Source organism: Megascapheus bottae, chromosome 22 (assembly GCF_031878675.1).
Source record: "Megascapheus bottae isolate mThoBot1 chromosome 22, mThoBot2.hap1, whole genome shotgun sequence".
Lineage (NCBI taxonomy): Eukaryota > Metazoa > Chordata > Mammalia > Rodentia > Geomyidae > Megascapheus > Megascapheus bottae.
The window spans coordinates 16953760-16969971 of record NC_143530.1 but is presented as its reverse complement, the minus strand read 5'-3'; the positions used below and the strand labels follow the sequence as shown (position 1 = coordinate 16969971).

At 41.1% G+C, this 16212-nt stretch overlaps 3 protein-coding genes across 3 annotated transcripts; all 3 read left to right on the top strand.

Moving 5' to 3' along the window:
* The first annotated feature begins 1561 nt into the window (after positions 1 to 1561).
* H1-4 (H1.4 linker histone, cluster member) lies at positions 1562 to 2267 on the top strand. Its single transcript, XM_090356259.1, has one exon. It carries the CDS (start codon positions 1608 to 1610, stop codon positions 2265 to 2267), a length of 660 nt encoding a protein of 219 aa, XP_090212385.1. The 5' UTR covers positions 1562 to 1607.
* A 720-nt stretch (positions 2268 to 2987) lies between these two features.
* LOC150048291 (histone H2B type 1-C/E/F/G/I-like) lies at positions 2988 to 3712 on the top strand. Its single transcript, XM_090356260.1, has one exon. The coding sequence runs from the start codon at positions 2988 to 2990 to the stop codon at positions 3366 to 3368; it is 381 nt and encodes a 126-aa protein (XP_090212386.1). The 3' UTR covers positions 3369 to 3712.
* A 10546-nt stretch (positions 3713 to 14258) lies between these two features.
* Positions 14259 to 15684, top strand: LOC150048290 (histone H2B type 1-C/E/F/G/I). The gene has a single exon (XM_090356258.1). The coding sequence runs from the start codon at positions 14272 to 14274 to the stop codon at positions 14650 to 14652; it is 381 nt and encodes a 126-aa protein (XP_090212384.1). The 5' UTR covers positions 14259 to 14271; the 3' UTR covers positions 14653 to 15684.
* Positions 15685 to 16212: the final 528 nt, after the last annotated feature.

Sequence of the window (16212 nt, the reverse complement as noted above, 5' to 3'; positions counted from 1 at the left end):
GCATTGTATTTTTATTTGGTATTGGTTTCATTCCACATTTCTGAAGATTTATTTTGTGCACATGAATGCTTGGAGCAATGGAGCTAATAATTAAAGTAATATGCAATGATATGTAACAGGCATATCCAGAAAACTGTGTCAAATAGACTGGCAGTACTAGTATTCCTTGTGTCTCGAGTGAGTGGGTTACAGTTTTAAAAAGACAATTCCAGTCATACCTTCCCAGATATACTTCCTTACATTAGACTTCTGTTATCAACTTATTTTTTAATACTTAACTATTTTAACAAAACCGTATTTCAACACCTTGCCAAGAAAGTTTTCAGAAGGCAATTACTTAGCCAGTATAACTTCCCAAGATCTCTTTGTGACTAGAAACTTTGTACTTCTCATTCAATGTGTATATGTCATTTTAATTCAAAGTCCTCTTGGAAACATAGGTCATAATCATCATGAGGACTGAAACCATAGACAGTGGGTAGGCTTCATCAGATATTCAGTAATATTGAGCTCTGTTTCTCCAGCAATGAGAATAGTAATGTTCCAACCTACATTTCTCATTCATTTTTTAACTTATGATCAATGCTTTTGTGTCATTTGTAGATACCACATTGCAAATTAATCCTGAAACATATGCCAAAAGAATTCAACAAGGCTGCAGACAAATTCTTCAAAGTGAAGTGCACTTTTCCTTCCAATGACTTTATGAACATCATTGATGTGTTACTTAAAATTTATCCTTTTTCATATGTGTGTCCAAGGTATGTTTTACATTCCTTTATTTCTCTAATATTATAAATTTAAGCTATCCCAACCTATGGAGTAATTGTCCAAAGCAAGAGAGAAGCAACAGCCCCGCCCCCAACCCTTGGGAGCAGAAAGGAATAGAATTATCCCAAGGAATTATTTTAAAACTTAGCCACATCAGAACGAAATAAATCCATGGTTGCATAGATTGATGTCTTAGGGGTCCAAAATTTTACCCCAAATGGGCAGTTATTTGTTTTGCATTAAACTAAACCAGTTTGATGAACTCAAATGCCCTCGGCTCAATAGGCAGGACTCTCCGAGGAGCCTGTGTTACTTCCTTCACTTAAGTGCAGATTTGTAATAAAAATCTTAATGCCAGTGGCATGGATCTTGGATATATAAGAAGCTAACAACTTGGAGAATAATATTTGATAGGTCAAAAAACTTCAGAGTTAAAGATCAGTTTATAATTTACGAAGAAAATAGAAAGTTTTGTTTCTCTGAGTTGAAATTTGCAGAGCCGTGCGGGAAATATTGCTTGTTTTTGGCACAAGGTTTGGTCCTTTCCTCACTATTTGAGATGTGCATGAAGCCCGAGACTTCGGGGATCATTATCTATGAAAAATCCCGCAATTCTATGTAGAGAATTTTGACATTTTTGGCCTTTTTTGAGGTGTAACAAACACAACTCGGGATCGGAGAGGACACTCTGTGTCTGCCAGCGAGGCGGGCTGGACAGCGCACCAATCACGGAGCAGCTCCGCCCTATATAAACGGGAGGGTGCAGCGCCACTGCCCGAGTCCTGGCCAGTGCCTCTGCTTCCGGCTCGAATTGCTCTCTACAAGCCCGTGTCAACATGTCCGAGACTGCGCCTGCCGCCCCGGCTGCCCCGGCCCCCGCCGAGAAGACGCCCGTGAAGAAGAAGGCTCGCAAGTCCGCAGGTGCTGCGAAGCGCAAGGCGTCAGGCCCCCCAGTGTCCGAGCTCATCACCAAGGCAGTTGCTGCTTCCAAGGAGCGCAGCGGGGTGTCCCTGGCCGCGCTCAAGAAGGCACTGGCAGCTGCGGGCTACGACGTGGAAAAGAACAACAGCCGCATCAAGCTGGGGCTGAAGAGCCTGGTAAGCAAGGGCACCCTTGTGCAAACCAAGGGCACCGGCGCCTCCGGCTCTTTCAAGCTTAACAAGAAGGCGGCCTCCGGGGAAGCCAAGCCCCGAGTGAAAAAGACCGGTGCGGCTAAAGCCAAGAAGACTGCGGGCGCTGCGAAGAAGCCCAAGAAGGCCACGGGGGCTGCAACCCCTAAGAAAAGCGCCAAGAAGACTCCAAAGAAGGCAAAGAAGCCAGCCGCAGCTGCAGGAGCTAAAAAGGCGAAGAGCCCGAAAAAGGCAAAAGCAGCTAAGCCCAAGAAGGCGCCCAAGAGCCCAGCCAAGGCTAAGGCTGTGAAGTCTAAGGCGGCAAAATCAAAACCCGCCAAGCCCAAGGCAGCCAAGCCAAAGAAGGCGGCAGCCAAGAAGAAGTGAAGTTCCTTTGGCCAACTGCTTTGCACAACACAACCCAAAGGCTCTTTTCAGAGCCACCCACCCATCTCAGTAAAAGAGCTGTTGCACATTGAGTGGGCGTTGCTAGGAGGAGGAGGGGCGGGCATCTGCGAGTAGCTGGGAGGGCCAACGTAGCGATGTGGATTGCCGGGAAGGGTACACTGGGACCCCTTAACTTGTCTCTGGCTAACCAATCCTTATGGCTCCTACTTTTGCATGCGCCAACTGGTACCAAGTGTGTATGAAATAGGCATGAGAGGGTATTACCAATTTGTGGGAAATTTGAACTTCATAAAATAAATGCTTAATATCCCCGTATACTTTTGAAGTAAGGATATCAGATAAAGAGGGTAGATGGGGAATAGCTATCAGCTTAGGTGCCATTCCATGTACCAGAAAAGAACTTAACAACAGTTCAACCCAGAACTTCCAAATTATAAGTGATAGTACTTCAAGTTCTTTTCAGAACTGCTTTCAGTAGCTTAGGGTTCCGATTGGGTGAGTGCTGCAACAAAAAGAGCCAATGAGAGGTTGGACAGAGCCTTTTACGTTCCCATTTGTGACGACACAGTAAAGTAATCCAATCGAAAAGGAAATCTTCCTAACCTTATTTGAATACCGGCTCTATAAATGACGGTGGCCTAAAGCGCTAGGGAGACAGTGTTTCCCTTTGGTTACTCTAAGGGATCTCCTTGTGCTATAATGCCAGAACCCGCCAAGTCCGCTCCTGCGCCCAAGAAGGGCTCGAAGAAGGCCGTGACTAAGGCCCCGAAGAAGGACGGCAAGAAGCGCAAGCGCAGCCGCAAGGAGAGCTACTCGGTGTACGTGTACAAGGTGCTGAAGCAGGTCCACCCCGACACCGGCATCTCGTCCAAGGCCATGGGCATCATGAACTCGTTCGTGAACGACATCTTCGAGCGCATCGCGGGCGAGGCGTCTCGCCTGGCGCACTACAACAAGCGCTCGACCATCACGTCGCGGGAGATCCAGACGGCCGTGCGCCTGCTGCTGCCCGGAGAGCTGGCCAAGCATGCCGTGTCCGAGGGCACCAAGGCTGTCACCAAGTACACCAGCTCCAAGTAAACCTGCCAACCAAGTAAGCTTCAGCTTACACCCCAAAAGGCTCTTTTAAGAGCCATGCATGATTTCTGCAAATGAGCTGTAATCCTGCCATTCCCATATTCTCTGGAAAGTTTTCACACTGAACTAGAAGCTGCACTGCCTGTCTTTTCGCATAGTTGTGAATGACCCGGAACTCGATCTCGCTGGCTTCCCGGGGAGCATGCGCCGCTGCGCCCTTTGTAATCCGCAGTCTGTTTACATTCTGACTGCTGTGCAGAAAATAATGTGTAGACAATAACCGACTAGACACTGCACACGCTACAGGCCCGTGCTTGTTCTATAAAATAAAGTGGAGTTCAACATAACTGTTTACTCATAGAATAGGTGTGTTAGCGTAAATGTCTATCTCTACAAATTGATCATGAATTCGTCTTCGTATTCTGATTTTAGCATTGCCTCCCTTTTCCTTTTTTCTTTAGCTGTACAGATCTGTGAAATAGAAATGGGTTTAGGATGTGAGCTTTCGTTGAAATAGAGTGCATGCTTTTCAGTTGAGCTAATTTCAGCGTGGTTTTAAGTAGGTGAGTGGGGGAAGAAGGAAGGGGTAGGGTCTAAAAAGGCCTCAACCTAGGAAAAAGGACTGCTGGAGACAAGGAAGGAATAGCTGAGACCTAGTTCAGAATCTTACAATAAAATCATGAAATGGATGAAGCTGGATTGGGACGGGGGAGGGGGAGGGGATACTGCCTGAAATGCCAAATTCCAGTAGAGAGTGATTCTTCAAATAGAAATAGGACCAGAAATAATTTAAATGAAGAGAAACATATTGTACGGAAACAGACTTAAGAGGAAAGTAAAAGTATAAGAAAAGAATTTAGTCATGAATTACAAGATATTTGAACTGCATCCAAATCTTTGATAAATTGTGCTCTGAGGTGTGGTCTAGTTGGTAGAGTGCTTGCCTCGGGTGCACTAAGCCCCAGGTACGATCTTTCGGCAACATATATCTACTGGGTACCGGGGAGCCAGAAGTGATGCTGTGGCTCAAGTGGTAGAGCGCTAGCCTTGAGAAAGCCTAAGGACAGAACCCAGGCCCTGAGTTCAAGCTCAGGACTGGCAAATAGATAAAAAAATAGATAGATAGATAGATAGATAGATAGATAGATAGATAGATAGATAAGAAAGAAAAGAACTGATTTGTTCACAGCATGCTTGCTTATAATTGAGTTTATTCAAGAAATTGTCATTGCAAGTCTTTACACTATGTACTATAGTTAATACAGGGGATAAAAAGAGGAAAAAGTCTTTGCCTCTTGGTGATTTCAATCACCGAACTAATTTCTTTCATTATCCAGTCACTAGACCTAAAATGCTTCTTAGTTTGGAATTCTGCAAGCAATTGAATGGGTTTGGGTCCTCATAGAAGCTGCCAACCTCTTTAAAGAAAAATATTCCCCTAATTTTCTTAGTAATAAAGTAATATTATTATTGTTACATGTTTTGAAATTCAGAAACAGTCCCTAAGATTCCCTTAAAGTTGACATCAAATGGAGTTTTCAAGGCCATGTCACCCCAAACACCTTCAAACTAGAAAAAAAATTTACTCTCAAAACTGTATGTTTGTTGTTGTTGTTGGTGGTGGTGGTTTGGTTGTGTTTTTCCAATTCTGGGGCTTGAATTCAGGACCTGGCCACTGTATCTGAGCTTCTTTTGCTCAAGGGCTAGCACTCTACCACTTTTGCCACAGCACCACTTCCAGCTTTTTCTGTGTATTAGTACCAAGGAATCAAACCCAGGGCATCCTGCATGGTAGGCAAGCACTCTACCAATAGGCCACATTCCAGCCCCTCACAGAACTGTATGGTACACACAATTACAGTTTCACACAAGGACACACATTGAAATCAGCCAAGTAAAGAAACAAAAGCAGAATGCATCAATGTTTCAAACACAATATCTCTGTCAAAGGTTTGGAACAATATGTACCCAGAGTAGTCACAACCAGCAAAACTCACACTGAATCACATGCCAAGAAATGACTGCATATATGACTGGTCTTTAGTCTTCTGTCTTTCCAGAGGTATTACAAATATAGCATAGTCCCAAAGCTCCCACTCAAATGACATGGTTTGATTAACAAAGTAACTCTGGTCCTCAGTTTAAAAAAACAAGACAAAACAAAACAAAAATTTGGCAGCAATTCCAGCCTTGAGCTGACCTCCTAGCCAAGGACAGCCACTCTTTAGGTACAATACCCATGCTGTTAAGAACATATTTATTCAAGTTTTATTTCCATATCATTAAACATAACCAAGTAAAACAACTATTTAGTCTTTATTGTTCTCTCATATCAAACATTTTTTATATTAACTGTGCTCCTAGAAATTCTCATTGGAGAATTGTTTTGGGTAGGGGAATATTTTATTCAAATGAACAATTAGGAGTATTCTCTTTGATTTACATTCATTAAATCCAGCTGAAAGAAAAGATTAAGGATAAAAAAATCAACTCTGAGGGAAATTTAAAGTTCTTGAAATTCATTTTGGTAACATCCAGTGCTAAATAGGAGAGAAAAAATAAGGCCTAGCAAGGGAGAGTGGAGGGCAGGGGAATGAAGAGCTTATTTTCTTTATATGAGCAAAAGCATCTACTTTAGTCCCTCTACCCCTCTAGCCTTGAACAAAAAGTATCCAGGGACAGTGCCCAGGCCCTGACTTCAAGCCCCTGGACTGGCAAAAAAAAGATATTTCATAGATATAATAGCTCATAACTCTGATAGTCATTTATGACTATTTTTTAAGAAAATAGCATGAGACAGGTGACAGAGATCAAGGACTCAGAGAAGGAATAGAAAAAGTAAACCAACAATAGAAGGGGAGGAGTTTCCAGATGAGAAGAGATGCCTTAGCAGAATGGGAGAGAGAATATCCCAGAGAGGGGGAGGAAATGGATAGGCAGACCTAATCACATACTTGGTGTCTGAAATGGAATAGTAGTTGTCATACAACACGTGTATAATATATGTATGATGAATTTTAAGTATTTACTATTTTTCCTTTGCTTCTTCCTTTTTTAATTTGTGTATTTCTTTACATTTTAATAATTTCTTTATTATCTGACATAATTTTAGTCTCTGAAATTCCTTGTATGTCTGAGAAACTGATAGATCTAAAGATCATTTTTTATGTTTCCAAACCTGTCTCCATTATGTCAAAGAACATATTTGGTTTGTGACATTTACTTTATCTTTTATTTAGTTATTCAAAGTGTTCCTGGAACATAATAGTTGCCCAATAAATAATTGTTCAATATATAAGTTACACTTCCTACCTGAAGGATGTATAGGAGGAAAATTCATTAACAGTCTGGATCTCAGCCTTAGGACACTAGGGGGCGCTACGAAACTACATCACTTTAATTCCAGGCCACTCCTTGAAAACATCAGAGTGGTAAATAAATCTTTGGGACAAATTTCCTCTACACTCTTCTGCAAAAATAAACAAATCTTATTCCAGAAGGCTTAGCTACACATTTTCTACAATTTACACTTTCTCAAGTGATTGTGGATTTATACTAGATGTCTTAGTTCTGTTTAAAAGCCTAGAACTTTCTCCCCAAGGAGTACACTAATGTCCAAATCTCCAAATCTCTTGGTACTTGAACCAGGAAATAGAAGCTGATGTATTTATCACCGTTGTTTCAGCTCTGAGGTTTTTATTATTTGGGGCCTCTAGAAAAAAATATGTTTCTTTTAAGTTGGGTAAGTGTGTGTTACTGTGTTTTTTCTTTCACTTCTCCTTAGTGGTTTTGCTTCAGAAGAACTTTATAGAATATTTAATTTTCTCATTGTAAATAAATGTTACTGCAGTGTTCTCTATCACTAATAATGCCTTTTGTTTTGAGTATTATTTTGTCACAATATTAATATTGACTCTACTTGCATGGTCTTGGTAAACATTTCCCGGGCATATTTTCCTACATATTTATTTCTATTATCTTTTAAAATCTATTCATGATTTGTTTTAGAGTAGCATGTTTGTTAATATATAAGTAATAATGTATTTCAGTAATTTTAGTCTGACATAAAAGAAGCAATAAAGCATATCTTACTGCATACATTCATTTGCTTTATTTAAAAAAAATACGGGGGCTGGGGCCAGGAGTTTGACCTAGTGGTAGAGTGCCTGCCTAGCATGCACAAAGACCAGGGTTCAATTCCTCTGTACCACATACATAGAAAAAGCCGGAAGTGGTGCTGAGACTCAAGTGGTAGAGCTCTAGCCTTGAGAAAGTCCAAGGACAGTGCTCAGGTGCTGAGCTCAAGCCCAGGACTGGCAAAAAATAAAAAATAAAAAGGCCAAGTTGCATATAGTCTAACATGATCCAAGAAAAACAAGATAAAATCATACCTTCTTGAGATCACAATCATATGGCAAAATAGAATAAATTGCAATTAAACTTATAGCTAACATCTTCAAATGATAGTTTATGTGCACATGAAAAAAAGATTTTGGATGTGGGTAGAATTATACTAGAAATAAGACTATCTGACAAATTTATTAATAAAAAGAGTACTTTTAAGATAACAAAGTTGTGGTTACATTCTTTCAGTAGCCATCAAATGATCTGGAGTTTATGTGGACAGGAAATATCAATGGTATACAACATACTTTGATATCTTGTAAGAGATAGCTTAAAAGATGCTTTTGCCAGATCTGTAAAGATTTTAAAAGTCCCACAACCTTGTATCTGTGCCCTTTGATCTAAACTGTTGTCTGCTGCTCTCCCTTTGCAATTATTTATTGCCAGGAAAGCCAGATAATCATCTTATGTGGAAATCAAACTGCCCTTCAAACAGACAGTGTCATCTCTGGTTTTGAGACTGAAATCTAGCCGTTCAAAACTCAGGAAACTACATTCTTCCTGTCCTGTTCTAATAATAAAGTACTAACTTCTCCGGAGTTCCAGCTGGAGCAAAGATTAGGCCAATGGTCACCACGATCTTACTTTCCACTTGAGACTATTATTAACTAGGCCTACCATCTTCCACCCCCAAGCTTCCTTATTTAACCTGAAGCCAATGTCTGCACCTCAGGAGATGGCTGTAGTAAAGTCCTGCCTTCCCATGGCTGACATCAGTAATCTCCTTTCTCTGTTCTCCAACATGTCTCTTTATTTGACATGTGAAGGTGAGTGGTTGAACCAAACTTTGGATGGCTGGATTTTAGGCCCGGGGGTCTAAAACTCAGTTTGAGTACATTTCAATAAATCTGGATTACATTAAAACAAAAGCAATTGCAATTGTGTTGAACATTTTATTCATTTAATAACTAACACACCAGCAAGATCTAAATGCAATGTAATTGATTGCAACTGAAAGGACTAATTATGATCTGAGTCCTAGTATAACCGGAAGGGAAGATTTTGAAGTTTCCCTTTAAAAGTAGGGACTCTTCACTTAGGGTTCTTGACTTGGATCCAAGAAAAATAATTTCTGGAGAAGTCACAATGGTAAGAAAACCTGGAGGAGCTTTATTGAGTAAGTAAGCAAGTTGGGAGGCAGACAAATAGACAAGCAGACAAGCACAAAGGGTGAGGCACCTGTAACCAATAGCAGGTGCTCTCAGAGAGAAAGAGAAAGATGCACACAGCTCCTTAGCTGTTAGGGGTATTAATATATGATAAAGACAGGGGTTCTAACTTTAAAACTAAGCAAATATAGTTTTTATCTTTGCTCTAATTATTTCTGGTGCTATATTTTCTGAGTTCCTGGAAGTTTGGGGCATTTCTTCCAAGTAAGAATGCATCCTTCCATAAAACAGATGCTTATTCTTGAGATAAGGAAGGTGTCCTATTGTCTACATTTGGGGTAAAAGATTACTTCGATTTTGGTGAAACATTTCTCTCAAGAAGGTATATATACTGCCAAACAAATGTTAAATCTTGAGGTGAAAACCGTGTCTCTCAGGAAGGAACGCATCTGTTGCTTTTGCTTTGTGATTTTAAATACTAAGTTTCTGAGTTGCATTCAACAGAAGTAATCCTGCCTCATTTGTATCATAAACAATTATATCAACTGTCCTACTGATCAACTGAAACAAAATGATTATTAGCCAAACTTTAAATTTTCTCTTTCCCTGAGGCACCTGAAATCTGCAGTCTTAGCCTGAAGTATGTAGCATCCACAGTCCTGCCTGCATACTATGGGTCCCTACTCAGAACAGGTTGGATTTCACGTAAAACATTTTTTTAGGTACAATCCAATTTTGTCACCTTTTCATTCCACTCGTAGGTCATGGAATTAGGACCTAACAATTAAACTGGAGTAGCAGGAGAAAAGATGCATATTTTATAGAAGTTTATGTGTGCACAGAAGTTGTTACAGAAATCGATCCAAAGAAACAGAATTGAGCTTATACATATGCTGAGTTGGGCAAAGAGAATATGAAATGAAAGTGGAATAAGATAGATTACAGGGGGGCCGGGAGTTTGGCCTAGTGGTAGAGTGCTTGCCTAGCATGCACAAAGACCCGGGTTCAAGTTCTCAGTATCCCACATACATAGCAAAAAAAAGCTGGAAGTGGTGCTGAGGCTCAAGTGGTAGAGTGCTAGCCTTGAGAAAGTTCAAGGACAGTGCTCAGGCCCTGAACCCAAGCCCAGGACTGGCAAAAAAAAAAAAAAAAAAAAAAAAAAAAAAAAAAAAGATAGATTACAGCAGTTAATCAAACTAGACAGATAAAGGTTTGCAAAATTCACATGAACAAATATTTTGGGCCCTTCCCAACTTTGAGGATTCCAATGTCAGGTTCAGCAACTGGCCCCAATATTCCAACTGAAGAAAAGAGTATCCGTTATTAGCATATCTGCCCCTCTTTTGACTTGATAGCCTCCATCCTAGATCCTCTGCCCTTTCCCCCAAATCAGGTAACCCAGGACAGGCCTGGCCACAGTTACCCACCTCACCTAAACTGCACTATCTCTAGCCCCCAGCTGAGTGGGCAAAATGCGACTGCTGCAGTCAGGAGATTCTGTCATGGCCCGCACAGTATTTCTATTGTCCAGCTTTAAGACTCTCCCTCTCCTGCCTTTAGATTTCCTGGCACAAAATCACCATATCTCTTGCATAGGAAATGCTGCTACTCTCAATCTCCAGAGTGCTAGCCTATCAGCTTATTGATGACAAACTTTAATATATCTGACTTGGTGTCCATGTGATTTTCTGAGTTTCTGCTTTCATCAATGAAGTTCAGAAAAGAAAAAAAAATATGTACTAATGTGATTTTCAAATGAGGAAAGAGAGATAGTATTTCACCACATATTTAGAGTAGTGAAATTAGCTTTTGACTTGGGGGACTATTTACAGCAAAGAAATATTAAGTTGTGAACTGCAAGTTTGGCCTTGTGGTAGACCTTGCCTTGCATGCACGAAGACCTGGGTTCATTTCCTCAGTACCACATATATAGAAAAAAGCCAGAAGTGGTACTGTGGCTCAAGTGGTAGAGCTCTAGCCTTGAGAAAACCCAAGGCCCTGGGCCCAAGCCCAGGACTGGCAAGTAAATAAATAAAACAAAGTCCCAGTCAAAGTGAGGCCCAGTTGATTATTGTCTCAGTTTGGGTTCTATAAGGGATTAAGAAATCATTCATCATCATCCATCCCTTAAAAAAGAGGAATCTAGGGGCCGGGAGTTTGGCCTAGTGATAGATTGCTTGCCTAGCATGCACGAAGACCTGGGTTCGATTCTTCGGTATCACATACATAGAAAAAAGCCAGAAATGGTGCTGAGGATCAAGTGGTAGAGCTCTAACCTTGAGAAAGTCCAAGGACAGTGCTTAGGCCCTGAGCTCAAGCCCAGGACTGGCAAAAAAAAAAAAGAGGAATCTAGTTCCCATGAACTGAGGACTCCTGTTCTGGAATGCAGCCTTATTATCACAGGTATGTGTCCTCAGTGGAGGAAGGCAATGATGTCTTTCAGTGTTCACTATTGCTGTTTTGGGGAAGTTTTAGTGTCATCATATATTGTCCCTCACGCTAGTCATTTTGAGAAATCACAGCGACTGCAAAGGAAACATATACAAAATGGAAGCTGAGATATCCAGTTTTTAGCCTGTCTTTAGTTAACAGGCCCAAGTAAAAGAATCTGCAAAAGTAGATTCTTAGTTCCTATTATACATTAGCTATTACAAGCATTAATTTTCTTGTATATGGACATCTTCATATAAACATTTTGCATGTTTGTTTTTTGGTGGGTTTTCTTGTTTTTCTAGTTCTAGCTCAAAACAATCCTAAGGACAAACGTCACAGACTATTGTTACATTTGTGAAGGCACTATGTAAAATGCACTGATGGAGGTCTGCCCTGGAGTATTAATTTCCCTTTTAAGATAGGAGAGAAAAAGCCTTTTGTGTTCAACTGGTCAAAAAAAAAAAAAAGAAAAGAAAAGTGTTGCTAGAGAAAATTATGGAGAAGTTGTAGAGGAAGAAATGATGTCTGAGAAAAAGTGACTTTGATGTCTGACATTGCATATGAATCATAAACTAATTTGAAGAACTGCACTGTTCAAGAAATATTACATGTTAATTAGCTTTTTGTGACAAGTTTGTGGTGCCTGCGTCGACCATGGCCCTTGTTGTATATATATGCTATCTTTTGGGGAATCTCTCCTCATTTTAGTTTTCTAGGACTAAAACGTGTATTTTATGAAGTACTTATTTGTGTTGTCATATTTGGTCTTTGCTATACCCGTAAATTTTGTTGCTGAAGTTTTGAATTGTTAAGGGGAGCCCATGTGGTTTCACTGGTGTTTCTTGAATTTTTTTATTGGGGGAGACGGTCTAGGTATTGACCTCTGGGCCTGGGCATTGTCCCAGACCTCTTCAGCTGAAGGCTATCACCCAACCCCTTGAACCACAGCATCACTTCCGGTTTTCTGGTGGTTAATTGGACATAAGTCAAATGGACTTTAGTGCCTCAGCTGGCTTTGAACAGAGAGCCTCAGATCTCAGCCTCCTGAGCAGCTAGGCTTACAGGCCTGAGCCACCATGCCCACCTTGAAACGTATTTTTGAGAAAGAGTGGAGGAGTGCATGCAAATGTATGACTTATTTTCTATCAAAGATACAGCAGCTGCCTGATTTTCTTTATTCTGTTGCCTTTCATAAAAGATTTTTTCCTTCATCCTTGGGCTTGAACTGTGGACTTGGGCAATGTCCCTGGGTTCCTTCAACTCAAGGCTACCACTCTACCATGTTGAGCCACTTGCAGTTTTCTGGTGGTTAATTGGAAATAAAAGTCACACAGAATTTCCTGCCCAGGCTGGCTTTGAACTACAATCCTCAGCTCTCAGCTTCCAGACTAGCTAGGACTACAAGCATGAGCCATCTGTGCTGCCTTCTTGAAAGATTTTTAAGATCTTCAGATAAATGTCAAATTTGACCAGATTGCAGGGCACAGGTGGCTCATGCCTGTAATCCTAGCTACCCAGGATGCTGAGATCTGAGGATCAAGGTTCAAAGACAGCCCCCACACAAAAGGATCTGAGACTCTTATCTCCAATGAACTTCAAGAAAACCGGAATTGGGGCTTACCTCAAGGGTAGGGTGGCAGCCTTGAGCTGAAGAGTTCTGGGACAGTGTCCAGGCCGTGTTCAATCCCCATAACCCACAAAATTAAAAATAAAATTTAAAATTTAAAAATTGACCAGATTTCTTCCTTCAAAGTTTGTTTTGTTATAAAAACAAATCTGTGGGCCTAGTGGTAGAGTGCCTGCCTAGCATGCAGGGAGACCCGGATTCCCACGTAACACATATGTAGAAAAAGCCAGAAGTGGTGCTCAAGGTAGAACCTTGAGGAAAGCCCAAAGAGTGTTCAGGCCCTGAGCACAAGCCCAGGATTGGCAAAAAAAAAAAAAATCTATGTGGTATGGAATGAGTTTCTGACAAAAAAAAAAAAAATGGGAGCATTTATTATTATATAAAGCATGTTCACTGCAATTCCCTACACTGCTATAAAGTAAAGACTGAGAATGGAGCCTTCATGTTTTCAAAAACATTTCAGCTCACCAATGCAGAGAAAAACAAATGCAGGCTTTGTGAAACAAAAGACTTCAATGTTAATCTGCCAAGTGTAGAAAACATCTTGTCTTCTGAAGGCTTAAACCTATCAGTGGGAGGCCTGGCAGGAGGGAGTTTAGAAATGAAGTTAAGCAACCCTGGAACGAGAAGAAATGAGAAGTAGTAAACCTGCTTCAACAGTAACAATACCGGAATAATAAAGCTTTTTTGTTTAAGACATTTTTTCTTTTAATCTTTTCAATTATCAGATTAAATATTTCTTACCCTAGTCCTGTGACTAAACAAGCTGTAATTCACATTCCCAGAGAAAATAATCAGCCATACTGTGGAAGAAATGCTTTCCTGCCTTGTTTCTTTCTTTGCTACCCACTCCATTTCATACTTCACAAATTCAGCAGTAAACGGTCTTTGGAATCTTGTGGATAAATTCAGTTCCTCCTTTCTGTCTCGAGAATCTGCATTAGAACGTAAAACTATAGCTTTTCTAGTTTTCAACTTAGTTTCTGCAATGATTATTGTCCTCGGATTTCAATTATGTACTTATTTAATTTTGTGCAGAAACTCAGGCTTCAACTCAGGGCCTGGAGAGGCAGCACTTAAGTCACAGATTCACTTCCAGCTTTGGACCGGTTAATAGAACATTAGGTGTTAGGTTTTCCCTGCCGAGACAAGGGGATAAGGGCGGGGGAGGGAGTATTGATGTTAAAGAAGCTTGATTGGTGAAAAACTGCCTTACTCAAATGAACCAATCAGGGACAGAAAAACTGAAGTACTCATTTGCATAAGGCTGTCTATAAGAGGACAATATCTGCGGGACTGAGCTCCACTTTCTCTTTAGGAGACACCACCGAAGATGCCTGAGCCAGCGAAGTCCGCTCCTGCGCCCAAGAAGGGCTCGAAGAAGGCCGTGACTAAGGCACAGAAGAAGGACGGCAAGAAGCGCAAGCGCAGCCGCAAGGAGAGCTACTCGGTGTACGTGTACAAGGTGCTGAAGCAGGTCCACCCCGACACCGGCATCTCGTCCAAGGCCATGGGCATCATGAACTCGTTCGTGAACGACATCTTCGAGCGCATCGCGGGCGAGGCGTCTCGCCTGGCGCACTACAACAAGCGCTCGACCATCACGTCGCGGGAGATCCAGACTGCCGTGCGCCTGCTGCTGCCCGGAGAGCTGGCCAAGCACGCCGTGTCCGAGGGCACCAAGGCTGTCACCAAGTACACCAGCTCCAAGTAAATTACTTCTGCAGCCCCACTGGTAAACCAAAAGGCTCTTTTCAGAGCCACTCAATTTTCACTGTCTGGGCTGTATGCATTTGTTCCATTGCTAAGTTGTGTTGGGTACACTTTGGGCGCAGTTTGGGTTGTCCACCACGTGCCAAACAAGTGGGTGATCACCGCGGTATGCTTGGCAGGAAGTACAAGTGCTGGTGGGGACATTGGGTGACGTCATGTCGCCATTTTGTATGTGCCAACTGTATCCTGCTCAGGACACCGGGAATTTGCAAGCAGGAGTTTCTGCACACGACTGTTTTGTTTGCGTTATTCATCGTGGTTCCGTTCCTTAACATAGTTTTGATAGTTTTAGAAGATCTTTCTATAGATGCACACAGATTTTAGTTGGAAGAAAGTACACCTATGTAATACTGCACCAAAACGTTTAGCCTTTTTAATGATTAAGAAGCCTGTTGGCTGGGTTTTTTTTTTTTCCTTCAAAATTGCCAAGATCATGATTCTACTCCATTTTCACTTTGTAAGGTCTCATGGAAATAGATTCAACCACTCCAATTTCCCCATTGTCATAGTTATGAAATATAGGAAGTGTCTGCTCTCAAGTCCTCTTACCCTGCTTGTTTTTCCTGCTGATTTTAACAATTGTGGAGCAATCTCGCTGAGAAGGAAGTCTGGTCCTTGGCAGATACTGAGAAAGATAATGGAACTAATTTTAGGCTGGTCTGAAAGCATGGAAAACTGCTGGTGGAGACTTCCAAAAACTGTTAAGCAGAAATTGCACTTGGCTTCTGAGTGTAGCAACATTTACATGCTAGGTAGGAGTTTAGAAGTCTAAAATTTATTTTATTTCCTGATAATACTCTGGAAAGTAAACATGTTAGCCTCTAAACTCATTTATTCAAGAAGCAAACCTAAGGTCTCTTCCCTTGTTCATTAAAGGAAAAATGGAATTTACCAGAGAATTGGTCACTACTTTCCTGCTAGTTGTCCCGAAGAAACATTCCTATCCAGCCTTTCAAATAAAATGTGCTGTCCATTTGCTTCCTTGCTTGCTTGCTTGCTTGTCTCACACTGTGTGCCTTCATTACTGATGTAATCTTATCACACCAAAGAATACGGCATCTTGCTTAAGGGACCCAATCCCAGTTTTCTGTTGGATAGTGTCCTAGGCTCGGCCTAATTCTTGTCATAAAGATATTTAGAATTATGGTATCCAATAACAAAATGTCTATATCGAAGCTTGAATTTACAAAGAAACGTTGCAGTAAGCTTCTAACCAAGGACTGACAAGATTAAACTGTAGCAAGGTACAGAATGGACTAGAGGGAAGTAATACTGAAAGGCAAGTAATAAAATGTTAACAATATTAGGGTAGTGAATGCAAGAAACAAATTACTCTTCAGTATTTCATCAAATAATTTAGTTTGGTGTTTGTTGTATTTGTATTGAGATACAGCACAGATCAAGACTGGCAGTCAGCTCTTCCATGGGAGAAGAGACAGTAAGCTAATACACAACACAGGAAGATAATTTCAAATACCCTAGAGTTCTAAGGTCTATGATA

Bases quoted from the DNA above. Each gene is read 5' to 3' on its own strand.
- H1-4 (XM_090356259.1), top strand. From the start codon at position 1,608: ATGTCCGAGACTGCGCCTGCCGCCCCGGCTGCCCCGGCCCCCGCCGAG.
- LOC150048290 (XM_090356258.1), top strand. From the start codon at position 14,272: ATGCCTGAGCCAGCGAAGTCCGCTCCTGCGCCCAAGAAGGGCTCGAAG.
- LOC150048291 (XM_090356260.1), top strand. From the start codon at position 2,988: ATGCCAGAACCCGCCAAGTCCGCTCCTGCGCCCAAGAAGGGCTCGAAG.